We start from the raw sequence: 27,197 nt of genomic DNA, 5'->3' as shown, positions 1-27,197 counted from the left end.
ACAGTCACATTACTGAAAACCAAAGATAGAATCTTGACTGCACCCCAGAGGAAAATACATTGCCAACAGGGAAAGAATGATTACCAAGAGCATGCACCTCTTGTCTTTGGAGGCCACAGACAGTGGAACAGCATCTGTGAAGCACCTAAAGAAAAGATCGGCTTGAATTCTTTATGTAGGAAAGTATTCTTCAAGAATGAAGGTGAAATAAAGACATGTACAGAGAAAGGAAATCTGAAAGAAAAATCCTGTTGCCACTGAATCTGCTTCTACAAGAAATGCTAGAGAAAGTTCTTCAGTCTGAACTGGAATGAAACCAGTAGGGACCTCAGATGTTCAGGAATGAATGAAGAACACTGGAAATGGTAAAAATATGAAAAACTAACTATTTTTTTCTCTTCATTTATTTAAAATACATGACTGTTTAAAGCAGCACTGCCTAACAGGAATATGTGAACCATGTAGGTAATTTGAAAGTTTCTAGTAGCCACAATAAAGACATTAAAAACATTCATTTTAATAGATGCAAAATATAAACATATACAAATTATAATTCCTATTTGTAATAATATAAAAATTATTAATTGTATTTTCTTTTCACTTTTTTCCACACTAAGTTTTCTAAATCCAGTGTGTACTTTATACATACAGCACACACTTCAATGCAGAGTAAGCACACTTCAAGTGCTCAAAGCTACCATATCAGGCAGTGTTGACTTAAAAAGAGTTACAATGTTGTCTTGTGGGGTTTATGATGTATGTAGCTGTGACAGGTATGACAACATGACAAAGGGCAGTGTAGGGGGGGAAAGCGGCTGGGTTCTACATTTTACATGAAGTGACATAATATTATTTTAAGTAAGCTGTGAAAACCTAACAATATATATATTGTAACTCTTTCAGTAACCACTAAAAAAGTCAATGCAAAGAGATAAAGTTTAAGAGGCAATATATATGTCAGATCACTATGTTTTACCTAAAATGAATATAATGTCAACCATGCTTCAATGGAAAAAAAGGCAACAGATAAATCAAGTCGGAATACTGAAAATTATTTTAAAGATCTAGAAGACAAAAGGGAGGAGAAACAGAAACAAAAAACAGAGGGGACAGCAGGAAACAAATGATGATATGGTAGGTCTATATCCAACTAACTCAGTAAGTATATGAAAAGGTAATATTGACTGGACACTCCAATGTTCAGATATTATCAGAACAAATAAAAATACAAGATCCAATTATACACTGTTTACAAGAGATATACTTTAAATATAAAGATAAAGACAGGTGGAAACTTAGTCTATCATGGAGAAGATAAACCGTGCAAACATTAAGTTCACGTGGTTGTATTATCATCAGATGAAACAGACTTCAGGACAGAGTAGTACCAAAGGTAAAGAGTGATACCTCATAAAATACAGAGGTCAATTCATCAGGATGACATAACAATCATAAATATGTATGTACCTAATAACTGACCCCTAAATAAAGGAAACAAAAATTGAAAGAAAGGGAAAAACAGAATTCCACAATCAATGCCAACATTCTCTCTGCAGCAACTATTAAACTAGACAACAAAAAAAATCAGTAAAAACAAGGATTTGAATAACACTATTCACTATCTTCATCTAACTGATATTTCTAAAACACCATAAAACCGGTAACAGCGGAATGCATGATTTTTTCAAGGTGATACATGGGCCAGGAGACACCATATTCTGGCCATAACATCAAAATCAGAACAGGATTAAAAACACTATAAAATGCTACATTTCACTGCCACTTCTTAAAAAACAAACAAACTTCTAGGGCAAGTACAAGCAACTCAGCTTTCCCCAAAGGTGACCAGCGATGCTTAGATTCAGGGGTTCAAACGTGTTAAACACTGCTAAACAAATAATGCAACAAACACAGTAACCTTAAGATTGTATGAACAGTTTCTGAAAAACACTGCTTGGATTTAATTTAAATCTAGCTTTAGGGGTTTAGTTATGAATAACCAAATACTTTATTATATTTCTTAGGTTGCTTCCTTTTTGAAACCATTTTTCTAGTATTTCTATTAATCTGATTTTAATACTGGAACACTGCAGTCCCTAAGAAAAAGAGAAAGCTCAGACACAATTTCCATAGCAAATCTAAATCTATCACATTACATTTGTATATGAGAATATGATTTAAAAACATTAATATATGTGCATTTGCAGTGTGTCAAGCTGTAGTTGCTATAGGAACTGTAACTTCAAATTTCCTTTTAAGTTTAGTAAATGTTCACAATAAAAACTGATCCTCCTGAACAGCTATCTCAAGTTGCAGATATATGGCTAATAGCAATAAATTTACACACATCATGACTCACAGTGATACATGCACTTAATAGATATTTATCATTATGAAACTGTGTATTTTAATACATGCTTCTCATTGATAGATAAAAAGCAACTCAAATGCAATTCCTTGGGATACAAATAGAATAGATTAAGATTTGCCAGGGGGCCTCCGTCTTTAAGTGACAGTCTCTGCTTATCTTGTTATAGTCCAGATAAGTCACCCAACTACACACAGACACCAACAGGCTCTATGGTTTCTCTGAATCCACAGAAAAACATTTGGTGTCTGTACTGAAATGGTAGAAAAATCTAGCATGTTCTTAGAAAAAGAATCTACCAAGTATGCGGAGTGCATTTATTTCACACACAGGCAAATAACCCATGGTGTGTGGCTACGTAAGTACTCTGTATGATGTCAAAACACAATTTTTCTCTTGCCAGTGTAAACAGTCCTTTCTTAATTTTCAACATGTGGACAATCCATCCCACGGTCAGTTTTCCACTCTAATATGGCCCCTTCGACAAGATGCTCTGGAGCTTCCGTTTACTGCCCTTGATGTATTAATTACATCAGGAAATGCAAGTAATAGTAATATCAGCCTAAGGAAATATTTGGGGAGAGACAAATCCCTGCAAAAAAGAATCAAGTATTCCAAAGCCAAAATGAAAAATAAAGACCATCTCCTATTTTCAATTATACCAGCAATTTTCACTAATGCAGATAAATTAAGAAATGACCAAGGCTCACAGATGGGAACAGAAATTAAATTACTGTGAATGTTACTAGTATCGCTGTGAGCTGTGATATAGATCTGGGAATTCCCAGACAGCCGACTCTCACCTCACCAAGCAATGCGTCTTAAATTTTACATGGACAACTTCGACAAATGTACAAAGAAGATGGCCCTGAGTTCTAGACAAGAGGAGCCAGGTTAGAGACTGTAAAACAATTCATGGAGGAGGTGATTATAAAGAGAAAATTAAACAGCATCCTAAGAACTAGAAGGGAACTCTGAGTGTACTGATTTGTACACACTGGTGTCATACAGACCCAGAGGGCCACCGAGAGGCATGGCGCCACCTGCTTCTGTAACAGAGGTTGCAGGCGGCTCATTGTTCAGTCTTCTGGCTCTTCTCTCACTGGTGTCTGTACTTTCTATTGGGGTCCATCTACCCCCTGCCCTCACAAGTTATGTGCTGAGAAACCAGATGCCTATGTTAGTTACAATTATGTCAAAATTAAGAAAGAGCAACTCTCTTGTGTGTACATGCATGAGTTTCATAGCACAGATTTTACAACACCTATTCTGACCTTAGAAGACATTTTGGTTTATATTTTCTTGGCTGTGTTCCCAAGGGTTGGATACATGGCCTCTAGAAAACTGAGTTCTTACAGTACTTATACAGTAACTTTTCTCCTACATGTAACAGCTTTGAAAACAACGTTCTGTATGTGATGTACACCTTGCTATAATTTTTTCCACAGTATAGCTTTTCCATCCCACAATGTCCTACAGACAGAACATACTTTATTAAAAAAGGTTTAACTGATTTGATTCTGAAAACATCCTTTTCCCCTGATCACTATTAAGACTAATGAGGTAAACATGGTCAGGGTATCAGGAACACAAGTTAACAATTTCACAAGTAATTCCTCAGGGATTACTGCCTTCTGGAACATTAAAAACCAAATTTATTATCTGTTGATTTTAATGTGTTTCCTGAGCTTTGTCACCCAAGAAGTTAAGCTCTGGAAAAAATACACCTCTCTTCAGGTTCATGGACATTCTATCAAAATGGGACAAATTTCTCTGTGGCTTTTATGAAGGACAGATGAGGAAATTCTTAGAAATTGATGCCAAGCAGTATGATGCCAGCTCTGATGGGGGAGGGAGAGTGCTGGTGCCAATTCAAGGGTACATTAGGATTATGGAAGAAAATACTCTTTTGAGGCCTTTCCACTTTCACTACCAAAAGTTGAAAAAGTGGCAGCTGAGGTTAAAGATGAATCTGTAGATCACTAACAGCTATACAGAGACCTTAAGATGAGAAATACCAGGCACCCGTGGTTTTTTTCCTGTGGAGCCCCTGACTTAGGATGAAACGCGCCATTCCTCTTCTTTGCTCTGTCTCCTGTCTGATGAGTGTCTCAGAAAAGTTGAAGGCCAGTTTGAACCACCATAGATCTTTGTTCTCCAAACTCCTTGTGGCTTAATTTTTACCCCACTTCTCACTGGCACTTCGGTTCCAAAAAAGTACTATCTCTTTTCTCCCTAGACCTCTATCTATGCCCTTAACCTCATTTTCTCCTTCCTTGTTCCACCTATTTCCCCTCCTTTTTTGTATTTTCAATTATTCCTTTTCCCACCTCACAAAATACTCATTGTGTCTTGTCCTAAAAGCAAACAAGAATGGATCAAGGACAATACCATCTTCCTTCCAATCTTCCCAACACCAAAATGTTTTTAGATTTCCTCAAAATTTTCCTGACAAATTTGGTGAAGGTGGAATCTACTCTTACCACATCAACTCCACATTTGCCATGTCATGCCCTTGGTAAGTTGTCACCATCTAGGGGTACACACCCAGCACTTCAACAGACCAATTCTCAAAAGGATTATTAATCACCTCCTAAGAGTCAGATTTCTTTGGCCTGTTTACAGCCTTTATACTGTTTGATCTCTTCACAATTAATATCTGGCACTGTTGGCGATCCCTCTTTTTAGAAACTTTCTGTTTGTTCTCTGAGGCTGAGCTTTACTGTTTCCACCCCCCTGCCCCCCACCGATGTTCATCTTTTTCTCAGCCTCCTCTTTTTCTTCTTGCCCTTTAAATGTATGTATGCCCCCAAATCTGTGCTTTTATTCTATATAAGCTCACTCATTCTATGGATTTATATTCTATCTGAATTTCCTTCCTCCAAGTTCTCAACCCAGTTGTGTCCCATCATCCCACTGAATGACCCCCAAGTTGAGTTACCCAATGGACTCGTCCAGTCCTTATTTTACTTGGTTCCTCAGCAGATTTAGACACTGCTGATCATTCTGCTCCCTTCCTTCTGCTTCTCTGACATGTCATTTCCTCATTTCCTTCAGTCTTCCTGGCACCTTCCCTGCCCCTATGCAAGGGTCTCTGTTCTACCCGAACATCAGGGGCTAGAGCGCCTCAAGGCACTTTTCCCTCCTCCCTTCCAGCTTCAGTGATATGGATGCAGGGAAGACTCACAAATTTCCCTCCAGCCCACATGTCTTTTGAGTTTTAGACATAGGCAATGTTTAGTATTAGTGCTCTTATAACCATTTCTAATCAATTCTGATTGAAGGCTGGGTATAAAATAAGGAATCTGTGTTACTTACAAAACTAATGTTACTGATTTAACAAGTGTGGGCACTGGTTTTCAGAAACAAATTGTTTCTGAAGACTTCACTGTTTAAATGTCCAGTACCACAACTGGTGTTTTAGAATAATGACCCTAATTTTACAAGAACACACTCTGTATAGCAAAAATCTTTTTTTTATGGAAGAATGTTTATGAATACAGTTTTGAAAGGTTTTTACCCACAAAAGTTTAAACAATTTGAACATTCTGTGTATTTATCCTTAATGACCTCGCTTGTGGATGAAGAGAAATAAACGAGGTCTTGCTGACTATTAACATACAACAACTGGCACTTACCACACAAGAGAATAGATACATATTTCATGAATTTCTTTTGAAAGATTATAGATGATGACCCATGTTTAAAAGTATAAATAAGTTCATATTCTGTCTGTACAGCCAGCAATTAAGCAGAAAAAATATTTCAGTTGAAATCTAAACACACTTGAAATTTCTCAGAAAAAAATACAGATAAAATGAAATTTCTCTCTGGAGTATTATTTTAACACAGCTTCAGTGATATAATGTGAAATAGTTTAAATTGTGATCATTAGACTTATTAGATAGGTCACTGTTAGGAAGACAAATGTGACCAAACAGACAAGAATTACAATCGTCTAGAGCTGTAAAGATACTGTCATGAAGTTGATCAGACATAGTAAAGCCAGTGGGGCCTGAGCCATTTTCTAAAGTGAAAGTGACTATGATTTCACTGCTGGGATACCTGCTGTGGGAGAGTTCGCATGGTGCGACTTCTTCGGCAGGTTGAAGATCTGCTCGCCAGGGTCGGGAGGAGGAAGTGCATCTTGCCCCTGTCGTGCTTCTACGGGGTCATACTCCTTCCCATCGTAGTTAGCGTCATAGAATTTCTTAAACCACTGAATAAAATCCAGGTTGTCCTGGAAACGCCCTTTCACTAGCTTCTCCACTGGAATTACCTGCAATAAAAAAAGCACCTTGTGAGTCACAAACCTCAGGTTTGCTGGTATTAATATGATTGATGTGTTACCTAAATATAACTATTCCTACATGTCTGCATTCATGACTACTAGTGTCTCCCACAGTTTCTTAGACAGCTGTGTTCTAGAATTCATGTACTTTTTCATCATATTGAAGAAAAACTACAATAAAATATTGTAGGTGGTTATCTTGGAATATCTAATACTTCTGACCAATCCAGACAAAGAAGGAACTCCCTGATCTGTCAAGGGGGGCTGATCCTTGTCACAGTATGTTTACTGCCAGAGCATCTCACCAAAAACACATGGGCCTGCAATGCTGAGCTGCTTCAAGGTTAGGGAGTTTTCCTTATCTCTTTGTAACACTTGGTCCAGTTGTGCTGGAACAAACTCTTAGAAGGATTACAGTTCCAAGAGACTGTGAATGAGTAAGATTCAAATTAACAAAAACATATACTCGCTAACGGATCATATGAAACAAAATGAGCTTTTGTGGAGCTTATCTCAACAGAGATAGACAAGCATAAAAACAATTAACGACAATACAGGGCCTAGTCATTCACAGGCTGCATAGAAGCAGGGCTAATGTGCCATGGGGGGCAGAGGAAAGAAACTGAGTTTGATGAAGGGGGTCCTACAGGTATTCTGGAGGACATGGCACACAGCATCCATATCAACCTTTGAGACGAATCTTAGCTTTTTACGGAGGAGCCTTTCTTCCTGGTACCCTAGAGCCAATGGTTATTCCCTTTAGAGGTTTTACAGGAATTTTGAGAATTATGACAGGAAAAAATATGGTGTGCTTGCTCAGCTTTAATTCAGTACACAGCAGTTTCTTAAGGAAAATGGAAAAGTACTTAGCTATCCAAACTGCACAACTGCCAGATTCTTACTTCCCTCATCTTCATGTTGGAATACGAGCTGAACATGAGCCATGCGCGTTACAAAGCCAGGGAGAGGGTCAGATTGTGTGTTCGTGAGTGTCAATGTTAAGAATCAGACAGAAAGCTAGTGCCCAAAGCACACAGTTGCACAGTGAGAATGAACAGAACTGTGTAAATCAAATCTCCAGCAAGGCCCGGCAGCCTCAGGAGCTACATCCCACTCATAACCTAAAATGGATCATCAGGAGCACTCAGAAAACGTAGAAGACCTTAAATATCAATGACAACTTGAAAGAAAAACAGCAATGGAAACATTTTAGACTGCCCGTGAAACTAAATCATTAGCAATGGATTTTTAAGTGATGGTATTTATGAAGCTAACTTTGAAACTAAATCAAATATAGAACAAAATAGAGAGAAGCAAGCTTTTGGAGATCACATTTTTCATGAACACCCTGGCAGTGAGGAGGACGTGGCTGATCCTTGTCCCCTCTCACTCCTTCCAAATTTCAGCCACGTCTGCCACACAGAGGAATTCCTTGCACATGTACTCTTTAATTATTTTCATGTCTTCTAATTTATAAGCTTTGCTTATGCTGATATTGTCTGAGAACATGAGGCCCTTTAATTAACATGCTACTATGCTTTCTGCCAAATGTGGAAACTTATAAACCAGTTTTAGATGATGGTGCTACATTAGCTGCGCAAAGTAGGCACTGGCTTCTTATTGATGTACTTTTGCATTCCCTATCAAAATAAAAGTTCTGAGGGGGGCCTAAGTTCAAAATCTGAGGTGGCAAGCACATCTTTGCACAGAAGCCCCCCACATGCTGTCAGGATATGACAAATGTGAACAGGGCCCACCGTCTCTGTCCAAGGACCGCTGGGTAGATCAGAGCACATGAGGCTGGGAGGCCAACAAAGGTCATTAATGTCAGTCTCCATCCACTATAAGAATTTGATCTTCAACATTCTTTAGAATTACTCATCCATTCTCTGTGTGTACACTTCTACACAGAAATGGAGTCCTCTAATTTGTTATATAGCAAGTTTTATCAATAAATCTATGAATGAGTGTTTCTTTCCAATTTAGAAGCATGTATAGAGAAATGATATAGCAATGTATAACAAGCAACACTGGTAGTAGTAAGGAGAACCTATAGAGTTCTGGTTCTGAATATGTATGGAAGGAGCTAACTGGAAACTAACCACGGCAAAGGACGTAATGTGCTTTGAAATTAAAATTCTGAGGAAATGGGAGGTCAAGATTTTATTAATACTCTAATAAATATTACTTTGATTTAGAAAGATATTAATCACATTAAATTTGAAAAAATACAGTTCAGCAAACTCATCTCTTTTCCTCTAACTTTAACTCTTATAACCCAGTATTTAATTTTTAATTCCCATGACCTATTTATCTATGCAAAGAAAAACCTTCCATTTCTCCCCTGCTGGTTTTTCCCTTTTCCCTTATTCATAAGTCATTTCTTTCCAAACCTACTCCCTCTAAGAGATACAGCCTAAATAAAGCATGTGGACTGAGTATGTATCTGAATAGCAGGGACACTCAGAGACCAAGTCGACTTCAGAAAGAGTCCTTCGTTGAGGGGGGGGCGGGGGGCAGGAGGACTCCAGTCTACTTATTACTGTTGGACAAAATTTTAAAATTCAAAGGGGAAAAAAAGAACAATTCACAGACACTGGGAATCTGAGTGTGTACATTATGCTGGGTACTTACTTAGATGTGCATTCCCTCATTTAGCTCCGTAACCACAGCATAACCATGGGCTTTTGGTCCTATTTTCTGAATGGGTAAACTCAGACCCGAAGAATTTCAGTAACGTGCTCAGGTCGTAGCACTGGGTTGCAAACCCATGCCATCTCTACTGTAACATGTCGTTTCTCCAAAGAAACAAAATAAGCAAAGAACCACAGTAGCATTTGGAAAAGAAAAATTTCTCATCTGCAATGTCAAAACAGAATAACGACATTCTAACACTTTAATTTGTGTTAGAGTTTTTAGTCTAACAGCTGTACATTTAGATATCTTCTAAAAGAAGAAAAGACTCATACAAATATGGGAAGGAAAGGTTGATGTTTATGTTATGTACAGATCCTCTCCAATATCAAAGACATATATATCCCACTGGTAACTTTTTTGGATTTTTTTTTCATTTCTGCACAAAAATAATTTCAAGGAAAGACAATGCATTTTATGGTGGTACCAGTTAGTTTCCTACCTTATCAACATTCATTCGCTTAAACGATGCTTGCAGAAGTTTAAAATTGTGAATATACTCATGCTCCAACTTTGCCTGAAATTTTACTTTCTTCAGACTAATGCAGCCTGGAAACAGCATGTCCATGAACTGGCAATAGGCAGCTCCTGGAAAGAGAAAAGCAAAGCATGGGTGAGTCGCACCCAGGAGCCACTGAGGCTGCTAGGCAGGCAGGAGCCCTCACCACTCAGAGACCCCCTGGGTGCATGCGCTCCTCTCCTCACTGAGTTACACCTTCCTGTCCCTTCGAGCCTGCTGCCGGAAGTCAAAGGGGCAGACCTGCCTCTCCCCCCATGCCTAAGCACTGTTGCACTAATACTGCATTCACCAGAGCATCAACAGCTTCCATGAACAATGAGCAAGAACCTCATACTTTAACTGCCAAGGAAATGTGGGTAAGAACTCTTCCTAGCTTCTAGCAGAAAAAAAGAAATACTTTTTTTTCTTTTATATAGCTGCTACCTGCTCCAAATTACCAAAACATGAGAAAAATAGAAGAAAATTTAAATATGAGAAAACCACAAAAGTTCTCATGAAATGTGTAGCTCAAAAAACACACATATGCCCAGGCTCTTTTATACCCATCTCTCAGAATGACTTAGGTAAAACTATTTAAGTAAGCCATCTAATATGAAAAACAGTAATATACCAGTTTGATTCCAGAGCAATGGGGTTCCTCTATTAACATGACAGCTGAAGGCATGGAGACTTTGAAACTTACTGAAATTCAAAGTCATGCTGTTCATGACTGGAAGTAAAAATAACAGAAATGTTCAATGGGTCCCCTAAGGAAACAGTCATAGAAAAAAGCATCTATTATAAGTCTTTCACATATATTTTTATATGTATTTTTTTAATGCAGACCTTTTAGATCGTGACAATTTCAACTAGAAAATCCCACCCAGGTCATGTTTACTGATTCATGTCTTCTTATTAGTAATGGCTAAAGGCAATTAGAAAAAAAATTCAAAGCCATAACGATTATTTTTATTTTATAAGGAGGAAAAGTCATGGAGTAGCAAGGGTGGGGACAAGTGGCCATTTCTGTATTCTCTCTTCCTTTCCTAGCTCCTCCAGATCTCTTGGTGTGTTTCCAGAACATGCCAATGATAGGCCTTCAAGGAACATGAAGGGTTCCCTGCATCCTTTCGTGTCAAGGTCTCTGTTCTTGACAGAGCAGCCTTTCATTCCAGTCGGGTGACTCACCTCTACATAGGAAGAACCCACTCAGTCTTTCATGTCAAATAGATGTTAACCAAGATAAGAGAGAACAAGGTATAAGGGATCTAAGGGCTGCTACTTATTATTTGTAGGTATAAGCATGAAGTGATAAAATATAGGCCACAATAATGATCACACACAGAATCTTTTCCATCTGTGAGGCTTCCTCTTAGACACCAATACCCTGAGTATGAACTAGTGCAGTCCTAGTCAAGTAGATGGGTTCTCTTAAAAATGAGACAAAATAAACCCAAACAAAAAACAATGGAGAAGGACGATATGGGAGAATATATTCATAAATGACAGATCCGATATGGGGTTGACATCCAAAACATATGAAGAGCTCACGCACCTCAATAAACAAAAAGCAAACAATCCAATTAAAAAATGGGCAGAGGAGTTCAACAGACACTTCTCCGAAGAAGAAATTCAGATGGCCAAAAGACACATGAAAAGATGCTCCACATCGCTAATCATCAGAAAAATGCAAATTAAAACCACAATGAGATATCACCTCACACCAGTAAGGATGGCCAACATCTAAAAGACAAAGAACAACAAATGTTGGTGAGGTTGTTGAGAAAGGGGAACCAGCCCTCCTACACTGCTGGAACCATTCTGGAAAGCAGTATGGAGGTTCCTCAAAAAACTAAAAATAGAAACATCATTTGACCCAGGAATTCCACTCCTAGGAATCTACCCTAAGAATGCAGGAGCCCAGTTCCAAAAAAAGACATATGCACCCCTATGTTTATTGCAGCACTATTTACAATAGCCAAGAAATGGAAGCAATCTAAGTGTCCATCAGTAGATGAATGGATAAAGAAGAGGTGGTACATATACACAATGGAATACTATTCAGCCATAAGAAGAAAACAGATCCTACCATTTGCAACAACATGGATGGAGCTAGAGGGTATTATGCTCAGTGAAATAAGCCAGGCAGAAAAAGACAAGTACCAAATGATTTCACTCATCTGTGGAGTATAAGAACAAAGAAAAACTGAAGGAACAAAACAGCAGCAGAATCACAGAATCCAAGAATGGACTAACAGTTACCAAGGGGAAAGGGACTGGGTAGGTTGGGTGGGAAGAGAAGGATAAAGGGAAAAAGGGACATTACAATTAGCACACATAACATAAGGGGGTGGGGTACGGGGAAGGCAGTATAGCACAGAGAAGACAAGTAGTGATTCTATGGTATCTTACTACGCTGACGGACAGACAGTGACTATAATGGGGTATGTGGTGGGGACTTGATAATGGAGGGAATCTAGTAACCACAATGTTGCTCATGTAATTGCATATTAATGATACTAAAAAAAAATAATGTAGGACGTAAGATATATCACAACCTTTCGAGGAGGGGCATTCTTATAGTCAGCATCCAATTATTCAGGTTTTCCTTCCTTCAAGTGCCACCAAATGGAGCAAGTTCCAATAGCCATTTTACATTATTTTTATAGAAACTAGGGTGTCTAAACACCACTGGCATCACCTGCTCCTTAGACAGTCATTTCTACTTTGTAGTGTTCAGCATGATGTTTACTTAGGAAGATCCATGGATCTACGTGTTCTTACAGACCAACAACCAGATCACTCACCTTCCAAATTCAAAAACAGCTTGAAGAGAGGAAAGGGAAGGAGAGAGGAACAATCATCTCTATCTAGTCTCATCATCCAGAGAAACACATGGTTAAGTGTTTTGGAATATAGTATTTTAGTTTTTTATTTTTAAATTTAACAGATGACAATTCCCTTTCTGGGTAATTTAATACTCTATACCAACATTTTTAAGGCTTTCTGATTTTTATATAATGCTCAACAACTTTCCTAAACCAAGATTACATAAATATTCACATGTATTTTCTTCAAGCACTTTCATGGTCTCAAGTTTTACATGTACATTCTGACTTCATGTGGAATTTATTTTGGTCTATGATACAAAGGATGGTTCTAATTTTAGCTATTCTAAATGCTAGTGGAAATCTGTTACTTTTGGCTCATCAGCATTTGGACACCACCTATCTGGGTTGGTGCTACCTCCCACAACAGTATCCAAGATGGACACATACCTTTTCCCCACCACTAGCAGTAAAGATGCAGGCCTGGGCTCTGCCTGCATCTCATAGTCATAAGGGAATGACAGGAACATGCAAGGATGGTCAGAATTTCGTGTGACGGCACAGGTGGGGTTGAGAGTCCTGCACCCTCGCCTCCTAGTCCAGCTGTGAGGGAGGCTCTGCCACAAGCTTAGTGTCTTTGGGTTGTTGTCAGCCTCTGAGCTGCCTGATATCCTTTCTGTAACTTAGTTCGTCTCTGCTTAAGCTTGCCAGAATTATTTTCTGCTGTTTCAACTCAAGATGCCAACTGATAAAGGCGTTGAACACCATTGTTTTGTAAATAATCTATAGTTTTGCCACTGAGGAGAAACACTATCTCTACTATATATTACTTTCTTAATATATATATTTAGGTCTCTCTAGACTTTAAGTTTCTTTTCTTTTTTTTTTTTTTGGTCTGTTCCAGTGAGAGCTTCACATTCTTTGCTTTTTAAATACTAAAATAGGTATTATTACCTGTAGGATAATTTTCCTTTACCAAAATTTCCTTGAATTTTATCAGGCATTTATTCCTTCCATTTTTGAATTTGCCATTCATAGCATACAAAAGATTTTCTTTAAAAACTAGTCACTTACTATTTAATTAATACAAGATATTAATCACATATCATAAACTTCAGTCTTTTTAAGTATGCAACTCAGTGGTTTTACTATTCAATTGTGTATCCATTGCCACTAATTCCAGAGATCTTCATTACCCCCAAAACAAATGCCATACCCATTTATAGCCACTCTGTATTCTCCCCTTCCCCGCTGGCCCTGGTAACCATTAATCTATTTTTCTGTCTTTATGGATTTGCCTATTCTGGATATTTCGTATAAATGCTATAATAAAATATGTGGTCTTTGTGTCTAATTTCTTCCACTTGGCAAAATCTTTTTGAGGTTCATCCATGTTGTGGCAGTTATCAGAATTTTATGTTTTATGGCTGAATAATACTCCATGTACACACACCATACTTTACTGATCCACTCATCAGTTAATGAACATTTGGGTTTTTTTCACCTTTGTGCTATTTTTGAGCAATGCTGTTATGAACATTCATGTGCAAGATTTCATGTGGACATACATTTTCAATTCTCTGGACATATCATTTAGGAGTAGAAGAGGGTTCCTCTATGAGGAATATTTTGAGGACCTGCCTAACTGTTTTCCAAAGCAGGTGTACCATTCTACATTTCCATCAGCAGTGTATGAGGGCTCCATTTCTCCACATCTTCACCAACACATACTGTCTTTTTGGTTCTAGTCATCCTAGTGGGTATAAATTTTGATTTGATTTCCTTCATGACTAATGATGCTGAACATCTTTTTCATATGCTTTTTGCCCATTTGTGTATCCTCCTTGGAGAAATGTTTACTAGAATCCTTAGCCCCTTTTAAATTGGGTCATTCATTTCTTAATTGGTGACTTGTAAAAGTTCTTTCTACCTTTTAGACACACATCGCTTATCAGATATCCCATTTACAAATATTTTTTACTTGGATTGTCTTTCTACTTTATTGATGGTATCTGCTGAGGCACAAAGTTTTTAATTTTAATGAAGTTCAATGTGTCTATTTCTTCTTTTGTCACTTTTGCAAAATCCAGAAAACCATTGCTTAATCCAAGGTGAAGATGATTTATACCTACATTTTCTTCTAAATATTGTATAGTTTTAGTTTTTACATTTAGGTCATAGATTCATTTTTAATTAATTCTTGTAAATGGTGTGAGGTTTGGGTCCAACTTCACTATTTTGCATGTGACTATTGAGTTGTCCTAGGACCATTTATTGGCAAGACTATTCTTTATCCATTTAATTGTCTTGGTACTCTTGTTGAAAATGTGTGGGTTCACTTCTGGACTCTCAATTCCATCCCACCTACATGCCTGTCTTTATACAGTGACAGTCTTGATCGCTTACTCTGGCTTTGTAGTCAGTTGAGATCGAGAGGAGGAACCCTCCGTCTTTGTTCTTCCTTTTCACAACTGCTTCAGCTATTCTGGGGTCCTTTGCATTGACATGGTAGTTTTAGGGTCAGCTTTTCAGTTTCTGTAAAAAGGCAGCTGAGGTTGTGATAGGGGTTAAACTGAATCTGGAGATTAATTTCAGGAGTATTGCCATCTTCCAATCCATGGATATGAGATGTTTTTCCACTTATTTTCTTTCAATGATATTTCAAAGTTTTCAGTATATAAGTGTTACACTTTTGTTAATTTCATTCCTATTTTATTCTCTTGATTCTAAGTGGAATTGTATTCTTAATTTTATTTTCAGATTGTTCATTGCTAAGTTATAGAAATACAAGTCATTTTTAGATATTGATCATGTAAATCCTGCAACAACCTTGCTTAACTCTTTTATAGTTTTAATAGATTTTTTTGTTGGGTTTCTTAGGATATTTCTACATACAAGATCAAGACACCTGCAAATAATTTTACTTCCTCCTTTTCAAACCCCAAACCAAAGACATTGCAAGAAAACTACAGGTCAGTATCTCTAATGAATATAGACACAAAATTCTCCACAAAATGCTAGCAAGAATCCAACAATATATAGAAGTGATTATATACCATGATTAAATTGTATTAATGCAAAGTTGGATCAAATGGGATTAAATAAGCAATGTAATAAACAGTATTAATAGAAGAAAGGACAAAAGCCTCATGATAATCTCAGCATTTGACAGAATTCAGGACCCTTTCATGATAAAAATCACTAATCAAACTAGAAATAGAATGTAATCTCCTCAGTCTGATAATGCTATCTATGAAAAATCCATAGCTAACATCGCACTTAGTAGTGAAAAACTGCATGCTTTCCCCTAAACCAGACAAGGATGTCCACTCTTGGCATTTCTAGTCAACATAGTGCTAAATGTTCCAGCTGGGGCAGTTAGGCAAGAAAAAGAAATGAGGCATTAGGATAAAACTGGCTTCAGAATGAGTTGGAAAGTGTTCCCTCCTCTTGTTTTTTGGAAGAGCTTGTGAAGGATTTTTCTTTAAACACTTGGTAGAATTTACCACTGAAGTCATATGGGCTTGGAGTTTTCTCTGTGGGATTTTTAAAAATTACTAATTTGATCTCTTGCTATATAGGTCTATTCAGAATTTCTATTATATATTGAGTAAATTTTAGTTTATGTCTTTTTTATCCATTTTATCTAGGCTACTGAAAATTGATTTTTAAACATTTATTTCATAACTAATTAGTTCTACTAAATTTTCCAGTTGTTTCTTTGGTTTTGAAGGGAAAAATCATAAGGTATAAAGTAATACATCTGTTGCACTAAATACATGTACTTTTTTCTTTAATTAGAATATCTCATGTTTTTCCTGTAAGTCTATTATTGGCCACTGATTTCTGGTATTAGTTTAAGTTTTACCAAGAGTTGTTTATCAGGAAGAGATACTGAGTTTTATCAACTACATTTTCAGCAACTATGGGAGATAATAAAAATTTTTTTCCTTTGATCTATTAATGTGCTTGATCATATTCATTGATGTCCTAATGTTCAGTCACATTTGCCTTCTTGGAATAAGACCTATTTGGTGATGTTTACCAAGTTTTCATTGCAGTGCTGGTTTAGATTCACAAATACTTTATGATTTTGCCCCTATATTTTCAAGTGAGACTGTCTGCAATTTTTTCATATACCTCTGTCATGTTTCTTACCATTGTTCTTTTAATTTTAAAAAACCAGTTGGGTAACTTTTCATATTTTTTGAGGGCATAAAAGCTTGAGTAACTAAGATTTTAAAAAATTGGTTAGATTACTAACTGCACAATTTACCTCCTGTAAGACCTGGGCTTTCACACTTTTTCTACGTATTTCATAATCACATGTGCATCAAATAAGCTGAACAATTTATTCTTTGGATAAGCAATTAGAAAGAGTAGATTGGTCACATTAGCATTTCCAATAAATAGTATATATCACATGATCATTTAAGTATTATATCGTATTTTCTAGAGCCAAAGGAACCCCTGAGAATTTTCAAGAAATAGTTCGCTGACTTTAACAACTACCTTGAAGACTCATTGCTATCGCCTCTGAATATGTCCATTTGGTGACTTTCAAATTCTGTTTCAACAAATCTCTAAGTGTGCAAAAGACATCATGAAAAGGATACCCTGAAGTTAACTGTTACTACTAAGAACACCATCAAGGGTTCTTGATCGGGGAAGAAACTATACCAAGGCACAGCCTGAACAAGGCTGTTGCATTCTCATTTCTACGCGACGCTGATCCTCCATCTGTGCTCCGGATCCCATCTTCTCTCACTTTCTCACTATTGGTATCCTCACTCTCTTGCAATGTCAACTTCTCTCTGTATGCATCATTCTTAAAGCAAGCAAAAAAGCTCTAGTATTTGACTTTGACAAAATAAAACAAATAAACCTTCCTTCATTTCATATAGTCCTTAAGGTACTGTAGCATTTATCTCCTGTTGAGAGCAAACCTTGACAAAGTCACCCCTATTTTATTGTTTCATCTACCATTCAAGACATTTTAATTATCTTCCCATCTTATCATGCTCTAGCCAAGGTCATCAACAACTTCTCTGTTACTCAGTCTAAGTCACATTTTTTTCTTCATCCAATTCACACTCTGAATATATTTGCCCCTGCTGCCCATTTCCTCCTCCCTAAAATTCCCTATTTTCTTTCTCAGACAAAATAGGTGCCAACTAACTAGTAAATTCAGGAATTACTGCCACTGTCCTGGAAGTCTCAGCCAGCCACAAATCAGAATGTTCCTTATTGACAAGTATACAGATTTTTGGGTCATCTCATTAGCTTTGAATAACGTGGCCTACATTTTACACAGATCCCACTTTCACTGTTATGCCAAGGTTACCATTATGCAGATAACATACCACCCCTTGTTATGGATACTATAGTGGTTTCCTATAAAACCACTGTAAAACTCAAACTCCTTCCCTGGACTACTGTGACCTATAACAAGGCCTCTGTCCACCTCTCCTTTCCCTAACTTCCCTTTAGGAAGCTCCTTTCACATTGAGTTCCTTGCTGTTTCTAGACATCAAGTCTGTTCCTGTCTCATGACCTTTACACGGGCTGTTTCCCCTAGAACTTACATGCTTCTTGCCACTCAGATCTAGGCTTGGACATCACCTACTCAGAGCGGTACCTTCCTTACCATGCCATTTGAGGCAACCCTCTGGTCCTTATCACTGCATCCTGTGTTACATATGGTACTTTACTGGTAATTCCTATGCTGGTTTGCAGTTTACCTTCCCTTACTGGAAAGTAAGTTTCAAGAGAACTTGCCCCTCAACTGTCTTGGTCTCCCCTGTATCCAAGCCTCTAATACAATACCTGGCATAGCATGGGCTTCAATAAATATCTGTTTAATGAATCAAGGGGTACAGGTTGTAGCAGCTGAACTCCAACAAGAGCTGGTAAATAGCAAAATTCTAATGTTACCAAAGTCCCAAATAAGAGGTATTACAGGAAAAGCTGCTATATATTCTTTTAAGAATTGATGGGGTATAAATAAACTTAAAAACATACATATACACACAAACAAAAAGGCAAGCTAAAACAAAATTAAGAATACACTGGTAACTGAGTCTGAGAAAAGGCTAGAACTCAACTTCAAAAGTCTAAATATAAGATAACATACTTAGATAAAGGCAATCCAAATTGTAGGAGGCTTGCTCACCAAGAAATTAATTGTCATGGGCTGTTCTCTGCGCCCAACTGCTCAAGGTGCTACTGCAGTTATGAGGATCAAGAAAATTATGGAAAATGATCAGGAAGTAGAAAAAAGGAAAGATTCTATCCTTATACAGTGCAGTATTATGTCTGCACCTACGGCCCAAAGAATGGTTTCAGTTGTTACACATCCAAAGTGACATAATGGAGTTGAGAAGTTTGGGGAGAGGAATAAAAAATGGAGAAGTGAGATACTGTATGAAGGCAGACCTCAAAAAGGAATATCCATACTTATGAGTGATATATGTTAAAGAATACATGATTTAAGTCTATAAAATCACAAAGAGCATCAGAGAATCTCATTTTTACCAGATCCCAGAACTTGAACAATAGAATATTATCAGAATAAACTGATGTTTTTAAAAGGAAATTTTCAGGGAACAAAAAGGAAATATTACTTAATAAATGTATGGGCTGTATTATACCACAAAATGTAAGAAAACACCTATGGTTGGGTAAAATCTGTTAAAGCTTTGATACCTTTTTTTAACATTCTCAACCCCCAGAGGTTAAGTATTTTATTATCATTACCCTATTTTACAGATTTGGGAACAAGGCTTAAAAAGTCATCCAGTTAATGAAAGTATCAGGAGCAGAACTTAAACATTGATCTGAACTTCAGTTATAAAAAAAAGTTTCCTCTTTTTTAATGCTGCTTCTGGGGTATTTTAAGTGAAAATTCAAAGAAAGTTTAGAAAGTTAGAAATATTATAATTCTCTAAGAAGTCACAAAAGAAACTGCAGGATAACATATAAACTTTGAGACTGCTGTTCAGATGCCAGCTGTCATTTCTTACTCAGAATCTTGGACTAGACAGACAGTTCCTTAACCCACCCCACTGTCATGATCTCATACTTTAATATATATACACTCATAAGAATTTCATCTATGTATATATGTAATATATACATTAGAAATACAGCATGTATATATAAATACATTATGTGTAATTTATTTAACTTATTACTATATACATCAGAGCTGTCAGAAACCCACAGTGCCTTGCCAGAAAGGTGACGTGACCTGTGGAGAAGACACCAAGCTCTACTGGTTCTGATGTGAACAGCAACTCCAACTGATCCTCTCACAGGCTAAGGAACAGAAATGTCTACATCACTGGAGATTTAGTTATAACTTCCCACAGTCTTACTTGGTACTGAAAAAGGGTCAGAAAAAAAAGAACGAAAACCTTAATTTACTGGACACATCTATGTAATTCTATCAGTCAATACAGGAATCATACAGGTAAAATGATTTGTAAAAAAAGCTTACTCTCTCAAGCTAGTATGAATTAGGACCAGGGAGGGGCAGGAAAGGCTAGGGAACTGAGCTGTCGGTCCTTGGCTCTGAGCCTTAATCACCTTGAATGGGCTGTGATACGTCATCACACCCTTCTAAGCCAACAGTGTTTCTATCACAAACGTCAGGTTTGGGTAGATCTCTAAACTCTAAAATCAGATGACTCTCTAATTCTCAGTCTGTCACCAACTTCTCGTTAAGGGGATACTTGATGCTCATTAGGAGACAACAGGGCTTCATCCTCAGATGACTGATATGGCTGCCAGTGCTCTGGCTTCTGGCCATCACCACCGTTCACCTAAGAGAACCCAGAACATGGCTGGCTGGAGAGATGCTCCATGGTACACGCTTACAGCCTTTCTAGATTACAGTTCTGGCGAGTAGCCTTCCATCTACTCCTCTTTGAGCTCTTGACATTTACATACTCAGCAATATTACCGTGCTTTTGATCACCTTCAATAAATTATTAAATATCTTTCACATTAGAATAGTGTTTTTACATAATAATCTCAAAATCATTCTGGCTCTATTTTTGCATTCAGTCCTGTCATTCCTTGAACTATATCACTGCAGAACCTCATCTGTAACCAAAGCCCAAACCTCAGAGTGAAGGCAGCACTCTGTCCTCTTTGAGAAATCAGGGCTGCCTAACAAGGCAAGTTAGGCTGCAAAACAGACAGTTACCTAGATCAGCACATCAACAGAACTCTCTCTACCCACACAGACATGAGGCTAGAAGAGCTTAATGGCAACTGTGAAATAATGCTTTGAAACATTAACATTTTAAAAGAATTTAAAATCCCAAAGTTTGGCTGTATTTTTTCTAAACCAACAAAAATGTGATGAAATTAATAGTAGCTCTGTTTTGTTTTTATAGGCATCTTTCACATTCCTGGCACAAACAGCAGCTTGACACTTGTTGTCACTGTATTATTTAACTCTGTGAGGTGAACTTGGGACACTGTCTACTTACCTGCCCTGAGTCTTAAGTGCAACATTAAGATCGTGAGCTCAGAGACCTGGTTCCAACTGAGCTTGTTCCCTGGGATTCCCACAGTCTTCAACCAAGTTTCCTGCTTCTTCCCACTGCTTGGAGTTAGGTCAGAAACTTTTTATTCATATTTTAAGTAAGTCCCAAAGACAAGTAGCTTTCAAATCAATTCCATGCAGAGGAAAAGGAGTAATAACCAGCAGGAAGATTTCCACTACCGCAGATACAGACAGAGAAAGCTTATGTGAATTGTACAGTGTTGAAAGGCACCCCATCTTTTCCCTTCTCCACATACAGAGTAAGCTGTCAAAGGACATTTTCATCTATTTTCTTTTACAGAAAGAGAAATGAGCCAGCAAATCATCATTCAGGTAGATGGAATTTTGAGAGAATCAGCAGATACATTAAAAGGCCTTGTCAAACCATGTAGTTGGGCTTTCATCTGATACATGCCCTCAGGTTTTTACTAATTCATATGATAGAGTATCTTCTTAAGAATCTTATAAGGTTGCAGCAAACTGCAGTTAAAGGTATAGACATTCACACTCTGTTTACAACTGCGTGCCTTCAAGAACAAAGAATACTTTATAGAAAGTAATGTTACCTTTAAATCAGTTTTATTAAGAAATCTGCAGAACAGTGTTAAAAGTGAGACCTGTCATTAGAGAAAACTGATCAGATATGGAGATGAATATACCCAGTTCATTTAAAAGTGCTTCATCAAAAAAATCATGGAAGAACAAAGAATATTTTCTTTTACCTTTGAAAATGTAATTTCAATGTACTAAAAACCTATATACCAAATAGCCCTTAAGAGTTAGGTATCAATATTCTTAATTAAAAAGTATACTTTAGAGACATAGAGTTTATAACAGATAGAAATATACAACACACAGAAGGGAGCTAATATTTCAAGAGTGCTATTTGTGAAAATATTTTTCATAGAAATTATCATAACTCTTCCTTACTAAAAAACTAGAATGTAAAGAACACCAAAGTGTAACTACTACAGTTGTTTTAATCAATGAATCACCATTACCCTGTATTTGTCATCTGTGTTTTCATGCTTTAGGAGAAAATTCAAAACTTCAAATCTGCCTATTTCTAACAGAAGAAGATTCAGCCAATTGAAAAAAAAAAAGATATGGGAGGTAAAGAATTACCTAGGTTTGAAAGGTATCTTTTCATCTGTTAATTAGCAATCCAGTGCTGGGTGCTCAGATTCACTTCTGGCTTCTACCCTTAGTGATTTACTTTAGGGTAATGTGCTCATCAAAGTTTACCAGAACAAGCAGACATACCTTGCATCTCACAGTGACATGTGCCTTCTGCATGGGAATAGAGGATGAGTGAAGCAGGGGAGGCACTTGGAACTCCCGCAGGCATGGAGTGCAGGACAAAAAGTCAGTGGCTCCAGAGAGCATCTGATACTGCAACTGACAGCGCTATGTCCCAAAGGCTAGAGTCCTGCAATAGATCTGCAGTTTGGATTTGGCATTGCAGTAGGGGAGAAAAGGAGGCCCAAAATGTCTTTATTACAAAGGAAAAACAAGGTAGAAAGGTACGTATGAAACCCATTCTGAAGGTATCAGTTTTTGTATTAGGGTCATTGAAATAAAAAATTCTGAAAAGTGGTAAGATCAGGGGACATCATTGCTTTGCATGTGTACAGCATTTTCATACATACCTCTCCATTACTTTAATAAACAAAAAGCTTTTTTAAGTATTGCAGTTACATGATTGGTATGTAGAAAGGGAAGATTTTAATTAAGATAAGCTTGAGTAGGAGGCAAGAATCTGAAAAGAGAGATTTCCAATCTAATTTTTGAGGTTATAGGCCACTGATAAAACAATGCCCATTCATAGGTGGCAGAGTGGGATGTGCCTTTATTTATCAATGAAAAACCAATAAACCAACAAATACATATTGAAGAATATGATTTTACTCTTAAAGAACCAAGTAACTTAGTTTTGAAAGACCAGAGAAACACAGCTGGAAAAAGCAGCAAAAATAAAAAACAACTATCAGTGCTAAAGACTGTCAGTGCTACATGGCAGACACATAAATAGTAAAGGAGTTCAAAAAATTTGCTCAATAAAAGTCCAAGAAGAGTGATTTGCAACATCAAACAGATGAAGTCGAGCCAAACTTCCAAGGTCCGGGCAAGGGCAATGACAGCAGACTGAACAAGCAGAACTACATCAAACGAAAAAGCTTCTTCACAGCGAAGGACACCAGCAACACAATGAAAAGGCAACCTACTGTATAGGAGAATGTATTTGTGAATGATAAATCTTACAAGGGGCTAATATCCAAAATCTATAAAGAACTCATATGACTCAACACCAAAAAAACAAATAATCTCTTTAAAAAATGGGCAGAGGACTTAAGTAGACACTTTTTCAGACATACAGATGGCCAACAGACACATGGGAAGATGCTCCACATTGCAGAAATGCAAAACAAAAGCACAATGAGTATCACCTCACACCAGTCAGAGTGGCCACTATCCAAAAGACAAGAAATAACAAGTGTTGGTGAGGATGTTGAGAAGGGGAATCCTTTTACACTGCTGGTGGGAATGTCAATTGGTGTAGCCACTGTGGAAAGCAGTAAAGAAGTTCCTCAAAAAACTAAAAATAGAAATACCATATAACCTAGAAATTGCACTTCTGGAAATTAACCTGAAAAAAACAAAATCATTAATACAGAAAGATATACACACCTCTATGTTTATCAAAGCATTATTTACAACAGCCAAGATAAGGAAACAACCTAAATGTTCAGCCACAGATGAATGGATAAAGAAGATGTGGTACATATGTACAACAGAATATTACTTAGCCACAAAAACTAATGAAATCTGGCCATTTGTGACAACATGGATGGACCGCGAAGGTATTATGCCAAGTGAAATATGCCAGACAGAAAAGACAAATACCATATAGTATTACTTATTGTGGAATCTAAAAAAACAAATGAAAAACAAAACTGAAACAGACCCATAAACACAGAGAACAGACTGGTGGGTCACCACAGAGGAAGGACAGATGGATGAAAAGGATGAAGGGAAAAAAATTTAGTGAGGAAGTTTGATATCTTGATCTGGGTGAAGGTTACACGAGTATATATACACATGTCAAAATTCATCAAGCTGTACACAAAGATTTGTGCTTTTTATTGCATATACCTCAAAATTTTTTAAAATCTTAACAAAAAAATACTTCCATGGTCATTTCCAGTTCTCAAGCAGCTTAGCCTCTAACATTGAGGTGACAGGCACTCAGTGATCATAAGACTTCACAGACTCTGAAAACTGGGAGAGCTCACATTTCGTTGGAGGTCATCAGGAAGAACAGGAGGAAGGTGGTATTGGAGGTGGTTCTCAGAGTAAGCATTCCAAACGAAGACAGGGAATTAGAACATTTGGTGAAACCTGAGTTTGGACAAATATAGGCTATGGGTGGGAGAGTAACAGGGTAGATGTTGGATGCATGGGTTGCAGACTGCTCAGGGCTTTAAACACTAGGAAACAAAGTAGCTTAATTTTACTTGGTAGGTAGTGGGGAACTCATGCTTATTTCTGAGCATTAGGTGTCATTAGAAAAGAGTGCCTAAACTATGCCATTTTTAAGCTCCAATTTTACAAATCTATTTTAAGGGCAAATGAGATTAAGGGTTAGCAACCTAAAGCTTATACATGCTTTCCCCAATTTCTCAGGTTGTTTCTATGGAATCATTGCCCATATCATTCTATCAGCAGTTCCACATGCCAGACCGCCATGCGGACTGCAGGGAGCGTAGCTGATGAACGGGTTTTTTGTACAGTGTAAGATGTGGTGGCATGCATGGATAGCACAGAACTGCAGCCCACTCCTGCACTCTGGACCACTTTCTCAGGTTGCTCTTCTTGTAGCTTTCAGTCACGTTCCTGGGACTGAGGCCTGGGAGCTTCAGGGTTCTTCCCAGATCTAAGCCACTGCACCTGCTCTCTGAGGCTTCCCAAGAGCAATTTGACTTGCATTTTAATTAGCTCTCTCTCCTACCTGATTGGTGGGTAACTCTAAGATTGGGCATTTTGTCCAATCTGTCTTTCTACTGCACTAGTACGATATCTGTTATGACTATAAGCTACTGGCAGCTCCAGAATTTCTGTATGGAAACAGTTTAGGAGCTGCAACCTGGCTGGATTTGGGAAGCAGATATGTGAATAAGAGGATAGAAATGGATGGGAAATGGGTGACTATTCTTAAATGTTGCACTAGTATCTCCCTTTATAGAAGACAAAGACAACAGCAGCTTTTCATGTTACAGATGTGGCTGGAGAAGTACTGACAGAGGCTCTTGGCACAGCTGCAGCAACACAGGTTTACTGAGCAGAATCAAACACTTGGAAACAGTGATATCATGAAGCATAAATCCTTTGAAGGACTAGCAAGTCTGCAACAAAATTATTCTAGAAGATGTCCTTTTTTCTCAACAGCACGGAAAGGAGGAGATGATGTAAAATCCCCTTAGGTACAACCTTGTTAAAGAAAGCCTGGGTTCAATGTGAAAAAAGGGCTACATTTTGGGATTAAAATGAGAGCCTATACACCATGTGCAAGTTATCTCTAAGGAGGCATCACTGTTGGTTATTGTTTCACTGGTCAGGAATGATGCGGGGAGCATTGAATAGCTCTTCCAAGGTAGGCAGTGAAATCTCAGAGCCACTTCTCTTGCTTGGAGGGGAAAACAGTGGAGAGCAGGAGAGGGAACAAGAACAGGCAGAGAGAAGGGCGGGCTCTTTCTCCACCCCACTCTCAGAAAGTAGGGCAAGGAAGCATTTTTAAGACCAGGAGCAAATGCCTGTGTTACTTCTACCAGTGTTTCACTACCTCTGGTAAGAAAGTTCTTGATGATGATGCCATTGGGTCACACTCTTCTCATCAGAACTACCAGGTATGTCTCATTTCTTTAATTAGTTAATTTAAAGGGTGGGGATATAGACTTCATTACTAATTCTTCTGTTCCTGTAGATGTTCAATGGGCTCCTGATAAGTGGATATGGAAAAAATCAGAAACACACATGCACAAATACACAGTGAAACCTCTACGACATCCACAGGTGCCCATGCACACGTGTAAGGCTGTGATCCAAGGAAACCCAGTTCTAGTATCAGCTGTGAATATTTGGCCTCTATGAGCTTTCATTCTATTACATAAATGTAAATAAAAAGTTCCTATTCCTCCACACAACATTGTTATAAGAACATAAATAATATATATAAAAGCACACTGAGAATGATAAAAAGTGACATTATGCAACTAAAGTATAAAACTATGTACTATGTACCTGGTTAAAATAATTTGAGCTACAAAAATGAATAATACTGAATTGAATTGTTTCAGATATGAAATATGAATCACCAAAATGCATGTTTTAGATTTAAAGGGCAAAGAACCAAGGAACAAACTGAGATCCTTGGCCTCCCACCAGCAAAGAAAGGGTAGGAACACATTCCTAAGATCCTTCAAGTTATCTGTTGGAAATTATTTGAGAGTTTCTCCAGTCCTAGTCTCTCCCTAGATAAATATATGAGGTGTTAAAGTAATCACAAATTCATTTATAAAAGAAAATAACTATTTTCGCCTTATTTTATACTCTTCCTATTAAAGATTTAGATGGTTTAAACCAAAAAGGAGAAAGGGGAAAGAAAAAAACAGCAATATGCATATAAAATAATGTTTTATGAGGAACATACTCATCATGGAAGTAACTGACATCTTTAGATAAATCAAAATAACTTACAATATGTTGGAGCATACATTTCTTTTCTTGTTAAGAGACTTGTTTTTATACATCTTGGTGAATGACTCCAAAATAAACATATCATCATCATATGCTTTGAAAGTATGCATCTTTATCATAAAATAGAGACAGAATCAGGGGAACAGGGGCTCTCTAAAGGTTTCTGAAATCAGAATTATGAATTACAAATGAGTCTTAAAATCCGCCAT

General features: G+C 37.4%; 1 protein-coding gene across 8 annotated transcripts in view; it reads right to left on the bottom strand.

The window, feature by feature from the left end:
- MAPRE2 (microtubule associated protein RP/EB family member 2) overlaps positions 1-27,197 on the bottom strand; it is a 163,971-nt gene that overhangs the window by 37,747 nt on the left and 99,027 nt on the right. For all 8 annotated transcript variants that reach the window (XM_073212764.1, XM_073212765.1, XM_073212767.1 and 5 more), the window contains 2 exons: positions 9,796-9,941; positions 6,434-6,647 (listed from right to left, as the gene is read on the bottom strand). In XM_073212764.1, coding sequence (XP_073068865.1) covers positions 6,434-6,647; positions 9,796-9,941 — 360 coding nt within the window. The remainder of the gene's footprint in view (positions 1-6,433; positions 6,648-9,795; positions 9,942-27,197) is intronic.

This window comes from Manis javanica, chromosome 9 (genome assembly GCF_040802235.1).
Source record: "Manis javanica isolate MJ-LG chromosome 9, MJ_LKY, whole genome shotgun sequence".
NCBI classification, from domain to species: domain Eukaryota; kingdom Metazoa; phylum Chordata; class Mammalia; order Pholidota; family Manidae; genus Manis; species Manis javanica.
Note: the sequence above shows the minus strand (reverse complement) of the source record. Positions and strands in the feature narration are given on the sequence as shown.